The 26,132-nt window shown below is 40.7% G+C and overlaps 1 protein-coding gene across 7 annotated transcripts in view; it reads left to right on the top strand.

Annotated features, from left to right (window-relative positions):
* The window catches only part of LOC130911158 (BRD4-interacting chromatin-remodeling complex-associated protein-like), a 59,311-nt gene that overhangs the window by 9,378 nt on the left and 23,801 nt on the right, over nucleotides 1–26,132 (top strand). For 3 of the 7 annotated variants that reach the window (XM_057828927.1, XM_057828928.1, XM_057828926.1), the window contains 4 exons: nucleotides 5,793–5,858; nucleotides 8,884–10,971; nucleotides 13,382–13,516; nucleotides 21,445–22,038. In XM_057828927.1, the coding sequence (XP_057684910.1) occupies nucleotides 5,793–5,858; nucleotides 8,884–10,971; nucleotides 13,382–13,516; nucleotides 21,445–22,038 (2,883 nt within the window). The remainder of the gene's footprint in view (nucleotides 1–5,792; nucleotides 5,859–8,883; nucleotides 10,972–13,381; nucleotides 13,517–21,444; nucleotides 22,039–26,132) is intronic. The other 4 variants (XM_057828930.1, XM_057828931.1, XM_057828929.1 and 1 more) reach the window with 2 other exon arrangements.

Genomic DNA, 26,132 nt, shown 5'->3' with positions numbered 1-26,132 from the left:
TTTACACATACTATGGTCAAAACAGGTTATATACAGTGCAAAATAGTGAGAAAAAAGATTATATATATATATATATATCATGTAACACACAAAGGGTTGGGCGGATATCTCTTTTTTTGAAGTTAGGTGTTGTACCCATTAAGCCTGTCGCAATATGCAATAATTCCATTTATCGCACGATAAATTAAAATAAAGGCGGTAATTTTTCCGCTGCTATTTATCGACGTGCACGCGTGCACCTGACGTGCTGTTAAAAGTTCGTTACCAACTACGCAAAATGCATCTTCCTTCCAGGTCTGGCAAAAACTAGCGCCGGAGCCAATCGTTCCTATTATATCCTATTTTTCAACGTATGCCGACCGCGTCAGTGCTCCGGAGTGACTGTGGACTATCTATGGCGCGCCGGTGTTGTTGATGTGTGGGTGCTCCCGTTAGGAGTGACATTTCACGCGGGGCGGCTATTTTTCGGCACAACGCCGGATATTTACAACGAAGTCCGCCAAAACATTGTTACCAACTTGGCTGCTACGAACAACCTCGCTTTGACACAGAACAGCTGAATGAAATTAAGAGCGCTGTGCTTCAAACTCGTCCTGTTTACGAAAGTCTGGTGTTGTGTAGTAATGAGCAGACGTGACTTCAGCGGTGCTTGCTAACTTTTTTAATGCGCCCACACACTAGATATCATGAAATGGCAAACTAGATGTGCATTGGTCCATGCCATTGGCTACGTGAGCCCAGAGTGATTATGGGACACGTAGTCCATATACTATATAGATGAATTCTAAACTGTCATGACTGAATGGAAGTTAAGAAGGCCAAATCAATCCATACCAGTGACTATAGATAATGTTGCAAATATTGTTAATTCAGTACGTGACACATATGGATTCGGACCACAAATAGGATGTCTTGCTCATGTAGTAAACCTAGTTGCAAAGAGAGCTGTAGCAGTCAACAGTGTGCCCTGCCTCACTTTACAAACAGTAAAGATTGTTCTCAGCACTTTTATACAAACTTTTTTCAGATCAGTAAGAAGTAAGCACATAAATTTTATGCACTAAAATGCATGTTTATATGATGTCAATTTAATTTTTGCTCGTTAGCACAAAAAAAAAAAAAAAAAAAAAAAAAAAACGAAACAAAATTTTTTAAATTTATTTATTTTTTGCAGAGCATTAAATGTATTGAATCGGATCGAAAATCGTGTCCCTCGTATCAAAAATCGTACCGAACTGTGACTTAACTGTATCGTTGCATCCCTATGGAACACCCTTGCAGAGGCTATGACGGGAAACGTTTTCATTTGCCTAAATGCTTAAGTTATTAATTGCATTAAAAAAAATTTTTTTTTAAACACATTTTATTTATTCTGTGTTTTTGTGCGGTATCAATATTGTTGTTTTTTACTTAAGAGGCATGGTCTATTGTTTTTAGTGATTTCTTAAAAAGTATTTTTGAATTTAGTCAATATTTATCGCGTTTAAATGGGTGTACTTGATCTATTAATATATAATGTATTCTCACTGTGTTACAGTTTTAAAAAATTTGGGGGGGGGCGCATTAATATCGCATATCGCAATAATTTATGAGAATAATTATCGCACACTAAAATTTGTTATCGCGACAGGTCTAGTACACATCACCTTATCAAAAGTATATACGTACATTACATGCAATCAAGCTTCTCGAACACACATCTACATAAAATTGAAAAGATTATAGTGAAGAAAAAATATATGTAACATTGAAAAAAAGTATTTATAAAGTTTTTTTTTTGCGCACTCAATAAAGCTTCTTGAACAGGTCATGGAGCTTCGTCACACACAATGTCACACAGCCTACTCTTTTGCCGTTTGCGCGCTGCTGTCACTTCTACTCGCCGAGACGGCGACTCATCCAAAGAAAACAACGACAAATACGGCTCATCTTCTTCCTTGAGTTAATGAAATAATGCATTATCTTGCGCTAAATGTAGTTTTAGATTCATTCTGCACGTTTCAAAGGCGCTCGCTCAAACCAACCGGGCGTTGCTTGCTTCGCAATATGCCTCCCTTTCATTAGTTGGCGCCTCGCTCGGAAATTTATTAAAAATTATCACATTCCATTCTTACTTCTTCTTTTGTGCTGCTTTCGGTTTTGAAAAAGGACAAGAAATGATGGCAATATGGAGATAGATACATGGTCCATGCAGCGTTTTAATGCATATTTATGAGTGCAATAAAAATATAAAATTCAAATGACATTATCTCCCGGTTTTTTGGTCGATTGACTTCAAATAAAAACTGGTGTGGACATCAACTTCCGCATTTTCAAATGAGACCAACCAGCGGCACGTGGGTGACGTAATTACAGCGTGACAAAGCTTCAAAGACGATATGCGTAAACGCATCGCTGCCGACACGTTCGGTGTTAAAGGGTTAAAGATCTTTTAATATTTCCAGCCACGTGTTCGCCTCACATACAGACCAGTTTAGTCTTGGGCAAGTTGTGCCTCCCGTCTTCCGCTCGTGCTGCTTCTAGTAGCTTCCGCGAATAACAAACGTACAGTGCCTTGCAAAAGTATTCGGCCCCCTTGAACCTTGCAACCTTTCGCCACATTTCAGGCTTCAAACATAAAGATATAAAATTTTAATTTTTTGTCAAGAATCAACAACAAGTGGGACACAATCGTGAAGTGGAACAACATTTATTGGATAATTTATAAACTTTTTTAACAAATAAAAAACTGAAAAGTGGGGCGTGCAATATTATTCGGCCCCCTTGCGTTAATACTTTGTAGCGCCACCTTTTGCTCCAATTACAGCTGCAAGTCGCTTGGGGTATGTTTCTATCAGTTTTGCACATCGAGAGACTCACATTCTTGCCCATTCTTCCTTGCAAAACAGCTCGAGCTCAGTGAGGCTGGATGGAGAGTGTTTGTGAACAGCAGTCTTCAGCTCTTTCCACAGATTCTCGATTGGATTCAGGTCTGGACTTTGACTTGGCCATTCTAACACCTGGATACGTTTATTTTTGAACCATTCCATTGTAGATTGTGCTTTATGTTTTGGATCATTGTCCTGTTGGAAGATAAATCTCCGTCCCAGTCTCAGGTCTTGTGCAGATACCAACAGGTTTTCTTCCAGAATGTTCCTGTATTTGGCTGCATCCATCTTCCCGTCAATTTTAACCATCTTCCCTGTCCCTGCTGAAGAAAAGCAGACCCAAACCATGATGCTGCCACCACCATGTTTGACAGTGGGGATGGTGTGTTCAGGGTGATGAGCTGTGTTGCTTTTACGCCAAACATATCGTTTTGCATTGTGGCCAAAAAGTTCAATTTTGGTTTCATCTGACCAGAGCACCTTCTTCCACATGTTTGGTGTGTCTCCCAGGTGGCTTGTGGCAAACTTTAAACGAGACTTTTTATGGATATCTTTGAGAAATGGCTTTCTTCTTGCCACTCTTCCAAAAAGGCCAGATTTGTGCCGTGTACGACTGATTGTTGTCCTATGGACAGACTCTCCCACCTCAGCTGTAGATCTCTGCAGTTCATCCAGAGTGATCATGGGCCTCTTGGCTGCATCTCTGATCAGTTTTCTCCTCGTTTGAGAAGAAAGTTTGGAAGGACGGCCGGGTCTTGGTAGATTTGCAGTGGTCTGATGCTCCTTCCATTTCAATATGATGGCTTGCACAGTGCTCCTTGAGATGCTTAAAGCTTGGGAAATCTTTTTGTATCCAAATCCGGCTTTAAACTTCTCCACAACAGTATCTCGGACCTGCCTGGTGTGTTCCTTGGTTTTCATAATGCTCTCTGCACTTTAAACAGAACCCTGAGACTATCACAGAGCAGGTGCATTTATACGGAGACTTGATTACACACAGGTGGATTCTATTTATCATCATCGGTCATTTAGGACAACATTGGATCATTCAGAGATCCTCACTGAACTTCTGGAGTGAGTTTGCTGCACTGAAAGTAAAGGGGCCGAATAATATTGCACGCCCCACTTTTCAGTTTTTTATTTGTTAAAAAAGTTTAAATTATCCAATAAATGTTGTTCCACTTCACGATTGTGTCCCACTTGTTGTTGATTCTTGACAAAAAAATTAAATTTCATATCTTTATGTTTGAAGCCTGAAATGTTGCGAAAGGTTGCAAGATTCAAGGGGGCCGAATAGTTTTGCAAGGCACTGTATATGGCGGAAAACACTCAGCTGACTTGAAGTTCCACTCTGAGACTCCCAACTTGGCCAAATTTCAAAATTGTCCTATATGCATGCGTGATACATCATTGGAAAGCTTAAAATCTCACTTTTCTGGGGGAAGAAAAATATTGAACAGGAGGGCATTTTTTAAAAGCGTTTTAACACCTCAACCCTGACTCGTGTTGAGAGCATGAGAGAGCATGATTAAATACACCATGATTTTAACAAGATATTGTCGCATACTTAACTTGTTTTGATCCAAAAACTCTGTGTTGCATGTCTCTCCGAGTGTCAAGACACAGCTGTGAATGGCCACAGCCTGACTTTTTGGAGATTTTATGGGTGAAACACGGTAATATAGCAAGGGTCGCAATGCAGACATAAAGAAGTGGTCGAGATTTTCTTTTTAAAATATTTACCCTTTTAAATGTTTAATAAAAATGTGTTTTTGTTTGGATCAATCATCATCTAAAATATCAAGAGAAAATGCGACAATAACAAAAAAATACAATTAAGCGATAGTTATGAGGTAGATATCCGTGACCTACTTCGGACACAATTTTTTTCATTATGACGTAATTTGTTCAAAAGTTTAAAATATGCGAGTGATTAATTTTCTTAAAATTTTATTTTTTTTTAACTAAATATTAGACATCATTTAATGATTCTAAGATAAAAATGATACATTTCGATTAATAAATATAATTACTTCCCTTCTTTTTATGGCTGGGTTGAAATAAAAGCGGTTGCGTGGCGTCTGTAAACGGGAGTCTCCAGGGTAAAACGGAAAAATATAATTAAATATAATTATAAAAATAATTTGATGCCTTTATGTGCCATGAAACTGCTATGGCAGCATATAGACATATTGTTCTATCGAACAACAGTTCTTTTGGCTTAAAATACAGCAATTTAAAGAGGCGTGCAAGAGCAAAAACTGGTTTTATAGCCTTTTCCACAATAAATTGACATCACAGGTAAGGACAGTTTGTTCCAAAATTATGACATAAAATGTTTTCATTCGTGCCGATCGGATTATAAATCGGCGTAAACCACCCCTCTCGTTTGGAATAGAATTTTGATCACAATGGGCCGGATCAGGTCAGAATATTCTGAATGGGGTGTGTAAATGAAGCAAATTTATTCCGACCAGGCTTTTTATCCGAATAAAAGTGTCCGTATAAACATGCCTACTGTCTTTGAATCTGCATATAAATTGTGAGATTAGTTGAGGCCTTCCGTTGGTTGATGCACCTTGCAGCCACATCCCTTTTTGCCTACTTTTTTTTCCTTCCCACTGTTTTGGCTGTTTGTTTTATGAATGCACTGTTTATGGTTTCAGCCTGTTCTTTCCCTTTTTAAAATGAGAAACTAACGCTTCCCAAGTCTGCCAAACCCTGTCGTTGTGCTTTTCTTTCCCTAATCTCTGGCTGAGTCCTTACAATCTTGGTTCTCTTTTTCTATGTTCTGTTCTATTCCTTGCCACTGCCTTCCCCTCGTCCCCCCACTACCTCCTTCTCCGATGTTCTGTTTCCCTGTCCTGGTGGCTTTTGCCTGCTGGTTTTCTGTCTGTCCTATCCTGGGTGGGCGCGTGTCCGTAGTTGGACACTGACGACCTTTTGGATGGTTCGGGTGATCCCACCAGCTCGTTCTTCTCTGCCGCCGAAGTGAGTAAAACCCCCAATCCCTCTTCCAACTTGTTTTCTATCTATGTGTATGGCATGCATGTCAAAATCCCCAACTCCTTCCTCTGCTTGTCTCCTCCACTAACATACCTACAAACTTTGATTCGCTTGTTTGCGGGTTTTTCGCCTAATGAGGTGTACGACCAACTAATCGGCACAATTTGTTAGTGGCGGGAAGATTTGGGAGTGTCTCGAATAAAGGAATTGCTAACAATAATATCATGATTTAATGTTTATGTGAAAATCGGTCAAATAATGGAACATTTGATGGATTACGATCAATCGCAACAGGGTTTCCCTGAGAAATTTGCAAAAGCTGGTGGAAGAGAAGCCCACTGGAAGCTCACCGTGTTTTTGGACAAAATTAAAAATGTTGAGTTCACAGGAATTTTTCAATTGTGACAATTAGGTGTTATCATAAGAAATTTATGCAAACAAAAATGCAATGCAACTCAGTGCAATGGCAAAGAGCTGGGACAGGTTTGTTAATATATCGTCATTGTTCTTTCAAACTTGCCACCAGACGTTGTTAAACTGCTTTTAAAATGTGTATACAGTGGTACCTCTACATACGAAGTTAATTCGTTCCAGGACCTTGTTTGTAAGTCAAAATGGTCGTATGTCGAGCAGGATTTTCCCATAAGAATACATTAAAATTCCATTAATTCGTTCCACAGCTCAAAAACCTACACTAAATCCTCAATAAATACTGCTGGTATTATTACAAATGGCAATTACACATAGCAAAACAAATAAGTTATAAAGAAAAATCAGAATAATATAATAATAAGAATAATAATTAATAATTATTGATGTAAATAATGTAACGAATCTGATTCTAATGTGCTGATTGCTGAATGCTGATTGAGTGTACAGTATGATAATGTTACATGATGCATGAACAACGAAATGCAAAAGTGGCTGGTACGTTAACGTAACATAACTATTAAGAGTTATTCAGATAACTATAGCATAAAGAACATGCTAACAAGTTTACCAAACCATCAGTGTCACTCCAAAACACCAAAATAACATGTGAAATGATATAATAATTAGGGCTGTCAAATGATTAACATTTTTAATCGAGTTAATTACAGTTTAAAAATTAATTAATCATAATTAATCGTAATTCAAACCATCTATAAAACATGCCATATTTTTCTGTAAGTTATTGTTGGAATGGAAAGATAAGACACAAGACAGATATATACATTCAACATATGGTACATAAGTACTGTATTTGTTTATTATAACAACTCAACAAGATGGCATTAACATTCTGTTAAAGCGATCCATGGATAGAAAGACTTGTAGCTCTTAAAATAAATGTTAGTACAAGTTATAGAAATTTTATATTAAAACACCTCTTAATTTTCGTTTTAATAAAATTAGTAAAACTTTCAATCCAAAAATAAACTAGTAGCCAGCCAATGTTGATGTCAATAATTACACAATGCTCATGGGTGCTGAAACCTATAAAATCAGTTGCACCCAAGCACCAGCAGGGGGCTACAAAACTCCAAAAACACACGTAACAAGTGGACATTACACTGTACTGTCATTTTAATCTGTTTGAGCGGGGCATGTGCGTTAATTGCATCAAATATTTTAACGTGATTAATTTTTTTAATTATTTACTGCCCGTTAACGCGATAATTTTGACAACCCTAATAATAATGTGTGAATGACTTCACACATAAGTCGCTCCAGAGTTTAAGTCGCACCCCCAGCCAAACTATGGGGAAAAAAAACTGCGACTTATAGTCCGAAAAATACGGTACATTGGCTTGGAATGCTTTAAGATCGCAACTGGTACCCTCCGAGCAGGATAAGTTCGACTTCCCGCCTTCCTCGAATGTGAACGAGTGACCGAAGCACTCCTCTTTATTGGGGCCGTATTACGGCATCTAAAAAAATAATAGTCCTGCAGAATGAAATGAATTACGACAATTTGGATGTGACATTGTTTTGGTCACATGGGTGTTTTGAAACAATGATGTGTTTTCAATTTCTTTGAGTATGTTGGATCTGTTCGTATATCTGTATGTCTTTTATTGGCATGCTATAATGGCGCCATTGACTTGCACTAGCTTAGCAATTCCGGAGCCCTGAAACAACAACAAAAAACTGAATTTGTTAAAATCAACTCCACCAACTAACTAAACCCCTGCTAACTCAAAGATTAAGCCTAACGTCAAAAATCCCGAACTTCCGCTTTAAATGTCATAAAGTTGTCAAGCTTGATAAAATGTCTTAAAAAGGCATCGGACTTTTTGTGCCAGGTCTTAAATTTCTCAGATATTAAATCGGGCTACATTGCTTGAAAATTTTCTCACGTTCTAGGAGAATTATTGCATTTTTGGCCATTTTATTTGCCCTTGAATTTGCATTCGATTCAAAGTGGCCTTGAAAAGGATTTAAAAAGCTTTTATTTCCTCTTGAAAACTGTCGCCAACCAGAAAAAACAAAATTTTGTCAACTCTCAGATGAAAAAAGAACAATTTTTAACCAAGATTTACAATACTTGGCTTCTTAAAACTAATTAACTACAATAAGCTTTGTTATAAAAAGATGATCAGTGAATGTTAAACACAGGACATATATATTAAAACATGTTTTTACTTGTTAAAAAAAGTAGTGATAATTACAATGTTGATGTAAAATTGTTATTGAATTTGTAAGTAGCCATGCTTGGGGGTCCTAATGTATAACGCAACTTGTGAAAAAAAAAAAAAAAAAACTTATGGTGGTAACTTAGTATACTTTCTTATGCTAACTGACAGCGTATTCTACTACGCTACAGAAACTCGTTCATTGCAATACAGTTGTAACCTTGAAAGGTTGTGTATCAAGACAACCAGTAAAGGATAGGACACTTGCTCAAAGTCCTGTATTATCAAACGTTGGTGTATTTATATGAAAACTGAAAGCTAATGAAGCACCGCTACCTTTACATGATATCCCGTCCCTAAATTCAGCCATCTTCTTGTTTACTCCTCGCTTCAAGGGCCATGTTCCAGAGGTCCAGCCTACAGTCCAGCTCTCGGCCAATGAGGCGGCAGGTCTGCCAAGAGTCAGTGTTGACCTGGACTTCTTGGAGGATGATGACATCCTGGTCGGCTCCCCCGACGGGGAAGGCGGGAGCAATGGCATCGGGACGAACCACGAGCCCTGTGACATCCTGCAACAGAGCTTGGCCGAGGCTAACATCACCGAGCAGAGTTTACAAGAAGCCAATGCAGAGCTGGACCTGGAATCTTTTGAGATTCCAGGACTTCCGCAGGTTGTTCAGACACTACCCGAAGCCAGCCTCTCTGGGGCTGCGAGTGCGGCGGTCGGTGTAGGTATAAGCGTCGGGGGGACAGCGGCGATCTTTCCAGGGTCGGCCCAAAGCGCTACCGGTACGCCACCGAATGCAACCGCAGACATGTTGGGCTCTGTTCTGGCTCAACAAGGCCTTCAGCTTCAACCACAAGTCATGAATAAGGCCATCAGTGTTCAACCGTTCATGCAGCCTGTGGGCCTTGGGAACGTGACACTTCAACCAATTTCAAGTCTTCAAACGCTCCCTAACGGAAGCCAGTCTGGACATTTGGGGATCGGACAGATTCAGGTTGTGGGACAACCCACGGTCATGACGATCAATCAGTCGGGGCAGCCCATCCTGGCCAAAGCCATGGGTGGCTACCAGCTGCATCAGTCTGCGCCGGAGGTCTCTGGGGCGACTACTCAAACAGGGCTCAGTGCGCCAGGAGGTGGACTTCTCATCCAAAGCAACAAAACCACTTTGGGATCTCCAGCTTTAAATGGACCAGCCACAGTTGTTAGCAGTACAAATAGCACCAGTGGCGGCACCATGACCGCTCCTGCTGGACTTTTGGGCTTCGGAAGCACGCCCTTGAGTTCAGGAATGGCATCCCAGACTCAAACTCAAGGCCAAATTATGCACAACGTGATTATCCAGCGCACACCAACACCCATTCAGCCTAAACCTCCTCAGGGAGGCACTCTCCAAACAAAACTCTTCAAGCCGCAGCAACAGCAACCCCAGACGGTACCGTCGAACCTGCAAAACGATGCCACCAAGGCTCTCGGGCTGCAGCAAATTCCCGTTTCTGCTGCTCAGAATGTAACTTTCCTTACGGGAAAACCAGGATCTAACGTTGTACTTGGCACTCAAGCCACCCCGCAAGGTTCGCAGTTCCAGCAAACGCTCTTCAAGCAACAAGCGGCACAAGCAGCGGGGAAGCCGCTCAGCGTGCACTTGTTAAACCAATCAGGCAGCATCGTGATTCCCTCTCAGACGGTTCTGCAAGGGCAGAATCACCAGTTCCTCCTTCCGCAGTTGCAAGCAGGTGGTCAAATCCTTACCCAACACCCCGGGGGTCACATCATAACCAGCCAGGGCCCTGGTGGGCAGCTCATTGCCAACCAGATTTTAACGGCGAACCAGAACATCAACTTGGGTCAGGTGCTGACCTCCCAGGGACATCCCGGAGCTGCCCACATTCTGTCAGGACCCATTCAACTCCAGCCTGGCCAGATGGGCGCGCCAACCCTGTTCCAGATGCCGGTCACATTGCCTCAGACGCAGAACCAGGCGCAGACCCATACTGTCTCGGGGCACGGTCCCACAGTCATCCAAGGCATGCCCATCCAGAACTCCTTGACAATGCTCGGTCAGGTTGAGGGCTTGAGCCCAGCGGTCAGCCTTCAGACTGCTCTGCAAGCTCAGCCAGGTGGCGTCCCCAGCAGCAGCAGTAGTAGTATTAACAATTGCAGTAGTAGTAGCAGCACCGGTGCGACCACAGTGGCGGCCACAATGGCCCAAGGGCAGCCTGGAGAGTGCGTCACTGTACTGGGGACCTCCCCTGACCAGGCTGCCCAGCAGGCCTCAATGATCGCCATGCAGCAACCTACCGCCGCGGTCACAGTCGCGTCGTCATCAGCTCCGTCCATCCCCACCTCTTCGTCGCTAACCGCCGTCGGCTTGGTTCCTCAGCAGGCTCAGCACAGTCCAGGAAGACTTCTGTTTACCAACCAGGGTTCCAGCATGATCCTGAGCCAGGAGTCTCTACAGATGTTCCTGCAGCAGGTCGGTGTCTTCCTACTCTCGTCCTTTGTCCTGAAACATTCATTAACATTGTGACAGAGTGGTATAGTGGGCTGTGTTGGGAATCACTCCCTATATATTAGCTCATTATGAGTTTGCCATTTTGCAGTTCTTTTCAAAAATGACTAGCCAATGGGATAGTCAACAAGTGAAAGAATTAGCAAGTATTTTGATAACCATAATCATTTAAAGACATTGTTAACCAAAATATTGTACTAAAAATACTCTCCCTCTCCTCTTCTATAAATCACACCACCAAAAGTTACCATTAGCTGGATATATTGTAGGCTGTAAGAGATTTAAAAATATATATCCATCCATACTTTGTCTACCGCTAAATCTGTGGTTGAGTCATGGGGGGCAACAGCTGGAGCAGGAAAGACTTCCCTCTCTCCAGCCACAACCAGTTCCCCCGGCAGGATCCCAAAGTGTTCCCTGGCTAGCCGAGAGACATAGTCTCTCCAGGGTCTCATGGGTAGCCCCCGGGTCCTCCCACAGGTGGGACATTCCCGGTACACCTCTTCAGAGAGGTGTCCAGGAGGCATCCAGACCAAATGCCCGAGACACCTCAGCTGCCTCCTCTCAACGCAGAAGAGTAGCGGCTCGACACAAAGTCCCTCCCGGATGACCGAGCTTCTTACCCTATTTCTAGGGGAGAGCTCGAATATCCTGCGGAGGAAACTCATTTCGGCCGCTTGTATCCGGGATCTTGTTCTTTCGGTCACGGTCTACAGCTCATGACCATAGGTGAGGGTAGGAACTTAGATCGACTGGTAAATCGAGAGCTTCGCCTTTTGACTCATCTCCTTTTTCACCACAACGGACCGGTACAGAGCCCGTATCACTGCAGACGCTGCACCGATCCGCCTGTCGATCTCCCGCTCCCTCCTACCCTCACATGTGAACAAGAACCCATGATAATTGAACTCTACTTGGGGCAGGATCTCGTCCCTGACCTGGAGAGGGCACGCCACCTTCCGATGAAAGATCATGATCTCGTATTTGGAGGTGCTGATTTTCATCCCGACAGCTTCACACTCAGCTGTGAACCGCTCCAGTTGGAGTTGGAGATCACGACTTGATGAAGCCAACAGCACCACATCATCTGCAAAAAGCATAGAAATATATACTGTATATATATATAATGCCCATTTTATAATTATGTTTAAATCACTTTTAAATATTTTTTTAATCACATATCTTTATTATATGAAGGTCCAGGACAAATTACACATGGCTTACACTTTTTACGTAAATCTATATATTTAAAAAAATATATTTTACTACAATTTAATTTTTTTGTTTCATTTATATACCATATTGGCTCGAATATAAGACGGTGTTTTTTGCAATGAAATAAGACTGAAAAAGTGGGGATCGTCTTATATTCGCGGTCTAGACATTATACCCATTCACGACGCTAGATGGCGCCAGATATCATTGAAGCGATGTTCTGTCATGAGTCATTACAGATCTCGGCTACTCTCAAGTTTAACCAGTTTGCATTATTTTATTGCAATGTTTTTCCTTATTCAGATTTGTTTCAAGACAACAGTTACAGTTAAGACTTCACTTTGATGGTAAATGCAGTTTTTGCTATTTTGTTGTTTTATCACAATAGATTGGTTTATATACATTTCAAAAACCAGAAGCCATTCATTTACGAATGTGATTGCATTTTAGTTTACATATTTAAATGTTCAGGTATTAAGATTTGAATGAGGCAAAATAACATGCTTTTTCTCTCAAATATATTGTTATAATCATCTTTCAGACGTACTGTAATTATTTTCTGTATAAAAATTAATTTGGTGTTCAAAAAGTCTTTTTTCAAACTTGAGTCTTGAAAAAGAGGATGTTATAATCAGGGCCGTCTTATATTCGGGCCAATACGGTATTTTTTTGTTTTCATTGCCCATGGCAGGCAACACTAAAACCTCACTTTGATATTACACGGTGGCTTCGGCCTCTATTGCCCCAAGCCGCCAAGTTTTAGCCAAAAATTGTCCAGATCCTCTTCTTTAAGCCACTTAACAGTAAATATCTTGTATTTTCTGTCATTCTCGATGAAAGAAGACCAACTATCCTTGTAATATATCAAAATCAGAGCCTAGTTTTTAGTTCCCATGCACATTTACCGCTAAAATGCTCAGGCCAGAGTAATAGAACAGCAAATGTAATTTATGTAAGAGCCGATTAGTCGACCATCAAAATAATGTGTTGCAGCCCTACACGATATAAAATCCCTATTCAGCGATTAGGGACGACTGAACAAGTGACTGATTCTGAACACAGCCTTTGACTGACCTCTCTGGCTCAGCATTCTGCTTCTCATCCAACCCCCTGTCATTCCTTCTCTCCTTTTTGGCCTCGGAAATGGTAAACTATTTAGCCAGAGAACAGAGAGAGTGATTTCACCCCCTCTGTGGGCGTCCCGGCGTCCGTAATCGTCAACAGCGCCAGTGTCACCTCTCCGGCCCAATTAAGTGACTCGTTGGTGGGTCAGAGCCCCCCAGTGGTCAAGCAGGTAGACGCGCCCGCTACGTTAAGCCCCCATCCACTTGCTACTGCCGCCACAGCCCTTAGACATGATATTCCCTTTTCCCCTTAGCTGCCGTGCTATTTGTAGTCCTTGCTTGAATGTCTATGTATTGTAGCGCGCAACCAGCTAACACGCTTGCAGCTTGTGTGTGTTACTAAAACTGCTTTGCTGTGTGTGAAAGCATGAGCCAACGTAGTACCAGTAGTTCATATCGGCAATTAAGAACATTTTTGAGGTAGGGGGGCTTCTGTTATTCAGTTTCTTTTGCTGTCTATCTTCCTTACTGTGTAATAATAAGGAGCTAACCTTTTAAAAAAGCATGAAATGGAAAGTGGTTTAAAATTAAATCTATGACTAATAATTAATCCAATTCAACCAACTCACTTGCTGTCACGAACTAATCAATTAGAACTGGCTATGCTGCATGAAACCAAGGCTATTATCCATCGCGACACTTGAGTCAGATTAGGAAGGAACCCGCAACTGGATTAGTCAAATGGTGATATATCATGATACTTTGTATCCCAAAAGGTTATCGATATGCTCCTGCAAGAATCGAGATATCATTTCAAGAACGTGTCAATGTCTTAAAAAAAAAAGAAAAAAAGAAAAGAAAAAAAACGAACTAACAAATTGCTACCAAAATCTTCCACTATAATCGTGTCTCAGTTAACTCAAAGGCTGCCTTGACGGTGCTCGACACCCAATCCATTTAGATGGGAACGTTTGTTCATTCAAAACCAGAGCATTCACAGTCATTCTGTCAGATTTTCAGGGCATTTATAGGTCACTTGCTGTTCATTTTAGGGCATTTCCAGGTCATTTCCTGTTGAGTTTGATTCACTGCCTATAGACCCCAATCACCAACGTCACACGGTCACGTGATCGCTGTATTGTGCCGCCATATTGTCCGTCATTGTGTGTTGTATTGTCAATGATCGCAGTTTGTAAAGGTGGATTCACTTGCAAATAATGGAAGCCCCGGTGCTTTCAGACGCTGTAAACTCATTGGATGAGTTGCATAAAAGCGGTTATTTGGAAAAGTTTCGGTCGATCCAGTCACTAGATCCATATTTGATGCCGAAACCGATGTTTCCTCCCGTCCGGTCCCGTCCTGTGCGTCAGAATTCGTCCTGAGACCACAAAATTTCCAATCATACTCCAGTTTATGTCATGATGAGGAGTCGGGTACCCAAGATCGGCACCTGCCTGAATATAAACCAACATTTGGTCAGCTGAGCTTCACCGTTGTCACGATTGTAAAATGAAACTTGATCGACAACGGGCCGGTGTGTGCCGAAAAATAGCTGCCACGCGTGAAATGTCCCAACTGACGGGAGTGCTTATTTATAACGCTTTATTGACGTGAAAACATCAAATGTTTTCATGGGCGCATTACAGTAATGGATTTACGACTGTAAGATCAGTTTTAAATTATTAAATTACACAAAATATTAGTACTGTATTTTAGTAACAAATCGTGGACTGGGCCACATAACCATCTTTGAACAGAAATGTATTAGTCTACAGGTTTTCACGACCATATCCCAATGACAATCACACAGGTATGACATTTATTAGTTCAAGCAAAGTAAAATAATACATATTCACGGTACAAGAAAGTTGTTTCCGTGTGGGCGCTCCGGTCAGGGGAGACATTTCACGCAGGGCGGCTATTTTTCGGCACAACACCTGTTGTTGCGCTCACCTTCTTGTTGCGCGACCGTGGCGACGAGCTTCGTAGTCTCAGTCTGATGATGTCTGCGATCGTGTCGGCATCATATTGATGTTTTCGCGCTGTCTGACAGCTGTCGACATAAACGCATCATAGACCGAGATAAACAAACCGTGCTGCTTTAGAGATTTGCCCTTTTAACAATGGGCACACAGCAACTATTAAAATGACCGTTTATCTTCTGTTGCTGCAACCAACCGCCACATATGCCTTCACCATTTTGATTAATCAATGTTAACGATTCTCAGGAAGGTTTTTGGGTTCGTTTACTAGGCGGTGATTCCTTAGACAAGCAGAAAAACACGCAGTTCACTAGTTCACACTAGTTCCAAAATTGTTGAAAAATCCTCTCGGGCTAAACAAACTACTATTTCAGTATCAAGTTGACCGTTAAAAACAATAAATAAAATACTGAAGTCCTCATTCTGTATCGGCAGCTTTAAACTACATTCAATTAATTTAATGTTGTGAATCAGCCGTTAAAGTTGTTAAAATTGCTCCCGTTATTCCAAAATTTTCCTTCTGTCTACTTTCGATGTGAAAGTCTTAAAACTTTCATCATTTAAAGATAGACTGAAGTCAAGATTTCGACGATCTGTTTTTTTATTGTTATTTATTTATTTTTTTTAGATAAAAAGTAATAAGGTTCGCTACAACAGAGCCTTCTAGAGAAGTGTACTGCTTTAAGATGGCGCCTGTTTACTAGCGCGGGAAAGTCATTTCGCATCTAGTTCTTGGTATATGATCTAACACTGCCGTCGTCTGTCATTTCACATCTAGTTCTAGATATTTGTGATATCTACCATAGCCGTATGTTGCCGTATGTTTGTAGCAACTAGCAACTGGGCGCTGTTTGTAGCGGCTGACGGCCGCAGTCAGGTGTTTTTTTTTTTTTTTTTTTTTTTTTTGTAATCTAGCGGCATGAGTTGAACATGATAGTTACTCTCAGTTTGTTCCTCATTGCGTCCTGAAGACTGCGTTGACTGTTTTATTTCAGCTTAACCTGGTATAATTCAATAATAGGAATTTGGATGTTTGTGAATCGTTATCTATTCTTCCACGGCCGCATCGCGAATAATCTAAGAACCGGAAATTTCGCTCGCCTCTAGAAGTGACCCATAAAATACCCTAAAATCAACAAAAAGTAACTGGAAAAAACAGGTAAATGACCTTTAATGGCCCAAAATCACCACATTGCCTGGCATTGGCTGCTACTGACGGTCATAGACGTTCAATCCTGGGAGGGTGGCAGCGAATGAACGAATCATTCGCTGCCATCCCTCCCACTTCAAACGGATTGGACGTCTGCTAGTGATAAAGTCATCAGTTCACAGCAGAAGCTTGTTTTTCTGTTTATTAGTTGTTTTTAGAATATCCTAGAATGATTTCCTGACCAATGTTTCGATAATTGTTGTATCGCGGTATCATCGTTATCGTGAGCTTTGTATCGCAAACCGTATCGTATTGTGACATACACTCCTAATTAAAATCATATCATCATGACTCTTTTCTTAATTTTAAGGAAAATACGTACAATCATTGGGCTTTCAGGCTTTTACATTTGTGCTGTTTGTTTTTCCACTCAATTGTGTACAGTACTTTCTGGACTATAAGTCGCACTTTTTTCAGTTTGGCTCTCCCTGCGATTTATACTCAGGCGCAATTTTATATGTATTTTTCTTCACTCTGACAGCCTGTTGTTTGGCGATATAGTCATCTGAAAAACTATTACTATTACTATTTTGCCTGTTGTTCTCCATTTTACTATTGTTACTTTAATATAACATATTTAATAGATTCCATCATATTTTGACGGGGCGCGGGGCTGATTCATTGGTGGCCTATCCCCGTCAAAGATGACGGAGTGGAAACAGAGCTTTTTACGTTGAAAATTGAAAATTCTTAAAGACATTTTGGATTCTATAGATTTGAATTTGAATGTTTTGGGTTAAATCTACATTTTTAAACATGATGATATTAATAATACATGCATTTAAATGTACCATTTTATGGTAAATTAATGCGACACATTTACAAGATGATAAACTGTGTAAAATCATGTTGGGCCTGATTAAAATGCCTGAATCATAGGCTTTATAATGTATTGACGGGGCGCGGGGCCAATTCATAGGGGGCCTATCTCCGTCAGAGCTGACCGTGTGGAAACACAAAGAGCTTTTTCTGTTGAAAATTCTTGTGAAGAAATGCTTCAATCCCTGAATTGTTTATAGATCTGACTGTAAAACAGTCTCGATTCTTGGTTGAAAGCAAAAAAAAAACCAGGCAGTTATTGTTTATTTTACGTACGTTGAATGTGATGCTAGCCTTTAAGCCACTGTGGCGCTGCCTTATCACAACAAAGAGCTTTTTACAATGAAAATTCTTGTGAATAAATGCTTAAATCCCTGAATTTTTTATAGATATGAACACAAAGCTTTCTAGATTCTTGGTTGAAAGCAAAAAAAAAAACGGGCAGTTAATATTTATTTTTATGTAAATATGTCGAATGTGATACACGAAAAACTTTTTACGATGAAAATTCTTGGAAATAAATGCTTAAATCCCCGAATTCTGTTTAGATATGGACGTAAAACAGTCTCGATTCTTGGTTAAAAGCAAAAAAACGGGCAGTTAGCATTTATTTTATGTAAATCTGTAGAATGTGATGCTAGCCTTTAGGCCAATGGGGCAGCAGTGATATGGTGTTATGGTTATGGTGTTATACTTAGCTCGAGTTATCCTGGGACCAAAGGGTCTGCGGTTCGATTCCAGGTTAGGACTGCTCACTGTCGAAGTGCCCTTGGACAAGGCACAGAACACTTATTTGCCCCCAATGGGTTGGCAGCACCTTGCATGGCAGCAGCACCATTGGTGTATGAACTAGGGCTGTCAAACGATTACAATTTTTAATCAAGTTAATTACAGCTTAAAAATTAATTAACCGTAATTAATCGCAATTCAAACCATCTCTAAAATATGCCATATTTTTCTGTAAATTATTGTTGGAATGAAAAGATAAGACACAAGACAGATATATACATTCAACTTACGGTACATAAGTACTGTATTTGTTTATTATAGCAATAAATCAACAAGATGGCATTAACATTATTAACATTCTCTTAAAGCGATCCATGGATAGAAAAACTTGTAGTTCTTAAAAGATAAATGTTAGTACAAGTTATAGAAATTTTATATTATAACTAGGGCTGTCAAACGATTAAAATTTTCAATCCAGTTAATTACAGCTTAAAAATTAATTAATCGTAATTAATCGCAATTAATCGCATTTCAAACCATTTATGAAATATGCCATATTTTTCTGTAAATTATATATATATACTGTAAAATAAATTGTTGGAATGGAAAGATAAAACACAAGATGGATATATACATTCAACATACGGTATATACGGACTGTAGTGGGCATTTCACTCTACTGTCATTTAGATCTGTCTATGCTGTCCTCACTCCGAAGCGTCTACTTTTTCCAAAGCTAGACAGCTAGTGAACAACGCCATAATAATCAGACTTCTTTTCATCAGACTTTTTCATCTGATTTATTAATAAAATGGCCTCAAACCATTGTCCTCTTTAGACCGTCGTAAAACTACAAAAAAAAAAAAGTACACAAGCATTGCATTAGCAACAACGTTAGCTTAGCACGCTATACAGGTTCACAAAACATAAACAAAAAGCGTCTCATACAAAAAATATAACATTTCGCTTACTAACATAATATGTACATTATTTACAACAACCATACTTACGGACAAATCTTGTCCAAGGATCACATAAGCACAACATTACAACGTAGGCGTCAGCCCGAGACGTCCTGCAGCCATAACTGGCAAGACAACAATAAACCATGTCGCAAAGCGACCACAAGAGTTCACTGTTAGACAGCATAAAAAGCCTTGCTGTAAAATTTACCAAAAGGCAGAATGCTGTCTGAGCGGGACATGTGTGTTAATTACGTCAAATATTTTAACGTGATTAATTTAAAAAATTAATTACCGCGCATTAACGCGATAATTTTGACAGCCCTAATTATAACCCCTCTTAATGTTTTTGTTTTATTAAAATTTGTAAAATTTTCAATCAAAAAATAAACTAGGAGCCCGCCATTGTTGATGTCATTACACCATGCTCACTTCCCCAAACCTATAAAGTCATTAGGACCCAAGCGCCAAACAACAAAAAACAAGTAACAAGCGGACATTACACTGCTGTCATCTTAATCTGAGCGGGGCATGTGCATTAATTGCGTCAAATATTTTAACGTAATTAATTGAAAAAATTAATTACGGCCCGTTAACGCGATAATTTTGACAGCTCTAGTATGAACGTGTGCGTGATTGGGTAAATGTGTGTTAATGTAAAGTGCTTTGGGCATAGTAACCATGTAGATAAATACGCTGTATAAATACTCTCCATATACCAATGTGACAGCCGCCTTAGCACCACAAAGAACTTTTTACAATGAAAATTCTTGTGAATAAATGCTTAAATCCATCAATTCTTTTTAGATATGGACGTAAAACAGTCTTGATTCTTGTCTAAAAGCAAAAAACTGGACAGATAGCATTTATTTTACGTAAATTTTGCGAAGTAGGATGCCAATGCTGTAGCGGCTAATTTCTCCCATTGATTTTTTTCACGTTTCAAAACGCATGCATGGTACGAAAAATATAATAATTACCTTGAATCCTCGAATAAATCACTCCAGAGACAATCCTTTCTGTTTGCATGCGGTACAGCTTTCGTACTTTTTCCAACCTTAAATCCGGCGTTAGATCGCTGCGTGCGTGTCCCGTCAATATATTATGAAGTCTATTCATATTTGTTATGTTATACATTTTTTTTTTTTTTTTAATTAGGAACCGCCGACAGAGACTTGTCGTTCTAAAAGAAAGCTAAATCTCAGTATGAGTTATAATAGTTTGATATTCAAACCCCTCTTAATGTTTCATTTTTATAAAATTTGAAGAATTGGTTAAAGTAGTAGGTCGCCATTGTTGTTGACGACGCAATGCACTCTGGGTGGTGACGTCACTGGGTAGCGCTGCCGTACTTCCACAGTGTCACTCGTTAAATACATAAACATGTCGGTTCTGCCCTTTGAATTTGAACCCCGAGCGGCAAAGTGATGAACAAGATGGCACTGTCGATATTTCACAAAACGAGCAGCAAAAGCAATTAAATGACTGTCTCCATTAGGATTCCAACCCGCATTTCCCGTGCAAAAGACGAGCATGTAGACCACAGGACATTGCGTGACGTCAGTCATGATTTTCCTCATAAAGCAATCGCGACCCACATGCGTTGTCTGTCTGTGCGGTTAAACCTAAAAGGGAAACACAACTGAAAAGAAAGTGCGGCTCGCTTGACCACGGAATTAGAAAATGCGGCTCACGTCTGACGGCAAGCAGACAAGAATAACATAGGAATTGCGTAACCGCGGTGAGAGGTAGACAAAAAAAAAAAAAACGACGTTAGGAACTCATCTCTGTAACAAAATAATCTTACTAGCAGCAGAATGTGACAAAATCATGCCATTCGTCATACTAGCTTCGCTTGCTAGCACAGCTATTCTCCCAGTCCAGTCCAAGCGCATCATCGACCCCAGCAGGCATAAAACATGGCGGCCTCCATAGCACAAAACATGTACTAAATCAATGGCAATAATAACATGTTTTGGTAAACAAGAACAATTGTTGCTTTTAAGAGCTTACAAGTCTTTAGGTCTGAGGTTCCCTTTAAGGATAAAAAACAGTAACTGTTGTGATTTTTCTAGTCCTTGGTATTTCATTGAAGACTCCAAAAATTTGATTTAAATTTTATTCATATTAATACAATTTATTTTAGAATAAAAGTGGTATTCGTCATTTCAAAAACACATAAATTTGACATCTATCGCTGTCAATGGCAGTGTATGAGTTAGTGGAATATGCTGGATTATTTCTAAAATTCCAAAAACTCCCACATTTTCCAAATGGCCAGATGAATTGAAATTTCACATTTACTCGACCTTCAAGTTTTATGTTGTAAATGTCAACTCTTAAGTAATTGCTCTGCATTTTAGTTCGCTATCAGCTCTTCAGCTTTCTACAGAAATTGGATTTTGTAGTTTTTTTGTAATCCAAAAGTGTTGAATTGACATTTTCCACCTCCACAGGTACCCTCCAGTGGGCACCAGCAGCCGTTGAAAATTCAAGGCATGTCCCCCTCGCCAGCCCTGACCAGTCACGCCACGGCGCCCCCTGTGTCCGACAGCCCCAAGCCCTCGCAGTCGCCGCTGACTCTGAGCCAGCAAATCCAGTCTCCACACCAACAGCAGTCACGTCCTCCCTCGCAGCCCCAGCCGCCATCGCAAACTCCTTCCCGCTCTTGCACGCCGTCATCCCACCCGCCGCCTCTCTTTATCGTCCACAACCAAGTCACCGAGTCCCCCTCACAGCCCCAAGTGGCGCAACCGCAGTCAACTCCAATCCAAGTACAACTCCTGTCCCAACCGCGGCCCTCCTCTCAACCGGCACCCTACCAACAGCAGGATCAGCCCCCCATGTCCCGGTCGCCCAAGCCCTCGCTCACGCACTCGTTCGCCGCCGCCACGCCGGTTCCCGCTGTGTTAAAAGCACAGGGGCCCATCCACAGCCTGACTGCGGATCAGCAGCAGCACTTGGCGCTGTTGGGTTCGCAAATCCAGACGCTGTCGGCCATCAGTCAGCCCTCGTTGCAGCAGAAGCAGCTGCTGGAAAAGCTCCACCAGGTTTGTACTCACATAGTTACCGAATTAAGATTTGTTAACAATGAAAAAATTAAAAGTGTTCGTTGGCTGTCACTGAGTAGCATTTGCGATCGCTTCACTAAGCTAACTAAAGTACCCCCAAGAATGGTAAGAGACTTAGGACAACCAGAGGATATATAAGAAAGACAGGGCTGATGGTAAAGGATAGCTTGTTAAAACAGGAGAATGTCATTGTCAGTCGCGTCGATTAAAAAGCTAAAGCTATGCTTAGGTCGGCTCGTTTTTTTTGTCTTTTTCAGCCTTCGACACTAAAGCCATCTCTTTAACTGAACATTTTTATGGTCTTCCACATCTTTTCTAGTCAATTTGGCACCAGGCCAGAGGTTGCGCTTGACTTTTTCGTTGTCTGTCATTTTGACTGACAGGGTCATAAAAATCCGGCCATAATCTATTTTTACCCGTCACTTAAATTTTTAAAATGATAATAATGACATATTCAATAGCAGTGTTGGTCAAAAGCGGTGCGTTACTTACTCAACTCTGAATACATTGAAGAAACTACCAGCCATGTTGTGTCTACTCTCTGCTCTGTTGATTTGTCATCCAAGACTCTGTGTGCTTTCAGGTTTGAGAATAGCGCATGTACTTCTGACTCCAAGCTGTTTGTCCCTGCTCATTCAATTAGGCTACGTTCATACTACAGGTCTTAATGCACAAATCCGATTTTTTTTGGTCATATCCGTTTTTTTGGCATGCCCGTTCAGACTGCTTTTGTCCATTGAGACCATTCAAGTACTACGCATGCGCTCTGATTCGCAGTCCGACACGCGCCGGTGCGCAGAAGCATCAAAACAAATGACAAGTCATCCGTCATTCCAGGGATATCATATTTTGCTTTTCAAAAGGAGGAGACAAATAACAGACATAAATAATCCCTGTTTAGACTTATATTCACTGTTTATATGGATCGATAGCATGCACGCACTGTCCGTGCATGTCACACACACATACGGGCAGTTTTCCCCGACTCTCCAGGACGGGCTGCAGCCAGACCCCTCTCCCGACTCTCGGCCGTGTAGGAAATGTTGAAATATAGCTCACATAGATCAGAGAGAAAACCGATCATTCTCATGCTTATCCTCAAACCATTTTTATTTTGTTATGACTGTTGTCAAGCCCGGCCCTTCCCGTGTTCACTGCAAGCTAGGCGCTAATAACGCACAGCTGAAATCGGATTTGGGACACTGGACGGTACAGACCGCCGCGACAGTCTGGAAAAATGTGGCCCAGATTGGATTTGAACCACATACAAAAATGACCCAGATCGGATTTGAAATGGTCCACTTCTATGCGACTTGTCCCGTTCAGACCGTCAAGTTAATGCCTGACTCGAGTCGGAAAAGCACGAAAAAATTGGATTCGTGCATTAAGACCTGTAGAATGAACGTAGCCTTAGACAATGCTCTCCAAAGCTTCCTAACGTTTCCGTGTTTGCTACACCTGAATGCTAGTTTGGACATTTTTCCGGGTAAGGCCAATGACGTCATGCATCAAGAGAGACAATAGCTGATTAATATGCTCACTCGCCATCCTGTGGTCTGGGGTGTGAATTGCAACCTGTCAAAATGACGGATGGACTTCATTTTTTTCCGTCACCGTTTTAAAAAAACGGTCAACGACGGAAAATATTCGGTTAACGCAACCCCTGCACAAGGCACATCATTTTCGGAGAGAATTGGTAGGTTTAGCTCTGTAAACATCTCCTTCGTACACAATTTCCATTCATTTCCTATGAGGGACAAACGGTGGCTTGTCCCTACTTAGTAACAGTAGCTAATGTCATGAATATTAATGAGCGGAAGTGACGTGTTGCTTGCGGTACGCCATTAGGCCTGTCGCGCTAACAAATTTTAGTGGGCGATAAATTAGCTCATAAATTATTGTGATATGTGATATTATTGTGCCCCCCCCCCCCCCCCCCCCCATTTTTTTTTTCAAGCCTATTTACAATAACACAGTGAGAATACAATACATATTAATAGATCAAGTACACCCATTTAAATGCAATAAATGTTTACACTTAAAAACAAAAGTACTTTTTATGAAACTACAACTAAAAATAATAGACCATGCCTCCTTTAGGTGGAGCGGCTGTGGCGCAGTCGGTAGCTCAAGTTGTCCTGGGACCGGCGGGTCAGTGGTTCGATGCCCAGCCCAGCACACTGTCGAAGGGCCCTTGGGCAGGGCACTGCAGCCTAATTTGCCCCCTATGGGTTGGCAGTGTGAATGTGTGCTAATGTAGAGCGCCCAGCACACTGTCGAAGGGCCCTTGGGCAGGGCACTGCAGCCTAATTTGCCCCCTATGGGTTGGCAGTGTGAATGTGTGCTAATGTAGAGCGCCTTGGGCATTGTAACAATGTAGATAAATCCGCTATTTAAATACTGTCCATTTGCCATTTAAGTAAAAGACAATAATATTATTACCGCACAGAAACACCCCAAAAATAAAATGTCTTTTTTTTTTTTTTTTTTTTTTTAAATAAAAATAAAATTGCACTTCAGTAATTTAAGCGTTTTGGCACAGAGGTATAAAGTTGTACTAACACAAACAAATGCACTTCAACAGAGAAAAATAGTTATTAAGTAGCAGTAACAAACATTTGGCTTCAATAAGTAACCCATAATAGAGGTGCGGAAAATTTCCGATTCTTAGATTATTCGCGATTCGGCCGTGGAAGATTCGAGAACGATTCACAAACATCCAAATTCCGATTATTGAAATATGCCAAGTAAAGCGGAAGTACAACACACTCAGCGCGCCGCGCGGTCTTCGGGGCGCAACGAGGAAGAACGCAGCGAGAGTAGCTAAACATCATGCTTCTCATTGCCCCTCGGGTAATGCACATGCTCAACTCATGGCTCTAGCTCAACTCATGCCACGAGATAAAAAAACACAACAACATACCTGACTGCTGCCGAAAAGCTGCTACAAAGTTATAAACGGCCGCCATCTTAAAGCAGTGCACTTCCCTGCAAGGCTGTTGTAGCGAACCTTCCAAACAAACCTAATTAACTTTTTATCTAAAATACTCCTAAATCGGTAAAATATTGACTTAAATCTATCTTTAAAATAGTTTTAAAACTTTCACATGTCGAAAGTAGACAAAAGGGAAATTATGGAATAACGGGAGCAATTTTAACAACTTTAACAGTTGATTCACAACATTAAATTAATTGAATGTAGTTTAAAGCTGCTGTTAGAGAATGGGGACTGGAGTTTATTTACTGTTACTGAGTTTTTTTATTTAATGTTATGTTTGGATATTTGTTTACTGCTATATATTAACTTGATACTGAAATAGTAGTTTGGTTTAGCCTGAGAGGATTTTTGAACAATTTTGGAACTAATGTACAAAACATTTAATTAAAAAAAAAAAAAAAAAAAAAAAAAACAGAAAGGGGGGGGTGCATCAATAATCGTTTTATAATCGAATCGGAGCCTCTGAATCGTAATCGTAATCAAATCGTTAGGTGCCCAAAGATTCCAGCTCTAACCAATAAGTAACAAACATCATTAAATAGTCATTTTTAGCGGTCTCGTTTGTATTTGTCACATCAAGCAGACACCTCTGTAATTGTCGAATGACGTGTCAAGGAAGGCACCGCTTGTTGCGATGTTTTCTTACCAAGCAGTGAAAACTAAGGAGGGTGATAGTGTTTCAAATGAGCATGTAGATTTGTTGTGTTGGGCCTCTTTGTTGAAAAAACCTCCAAAGGGATTTGCAGACTGGTTCATCCTTTTTGGTTGCCTCGCCATTTTCATTTGGTTTAAAATCAAAATATTCCCACACCAGGGCCGTGGTGTTTGGCTTGGGAATCAGGATTTTCCATCGATTTTTGTCTTCCTTACTCTGCTGTGGGTTGCTGTGCGCCAACAGTGCACTCGGCCCCGCCTCTCTCCATTGAATGATGGTCACTCAAACTCAAATGTATAAACGAACATACCCAGAAGTCAATAAAACAGAGTGAGTCCTCGTCACAGCATATTGTGTAGTTGGTAACAAGGAAGCCGAATTTTAACAGCACGTCTGCCGTAAAAGCATGTGAGGCTATAA

The sequence above is a fragment of the Corythoichthys intestinalis genome, unplaced genomic scaffold (genome assembly GCF_030265065.1).
Source record: "Corythoichthys intestinalis isolate RoL2023-P3 unplaced genomic scaffold, ASM3026506v1 HiC_scaffold_23, whole genome shotgun sequence".
NCBI classification, from domain to species: domain Eukaryota; kingdom Metazoa; phylum Chordata; class Actinopteri; order Syngnathiformes; family Syngnathidae; genus Corythoichthys; species Corythoichthys intestinalis.
This window is presented reverse-complemented; position numbering and strand designations above follow the sequence as displayed.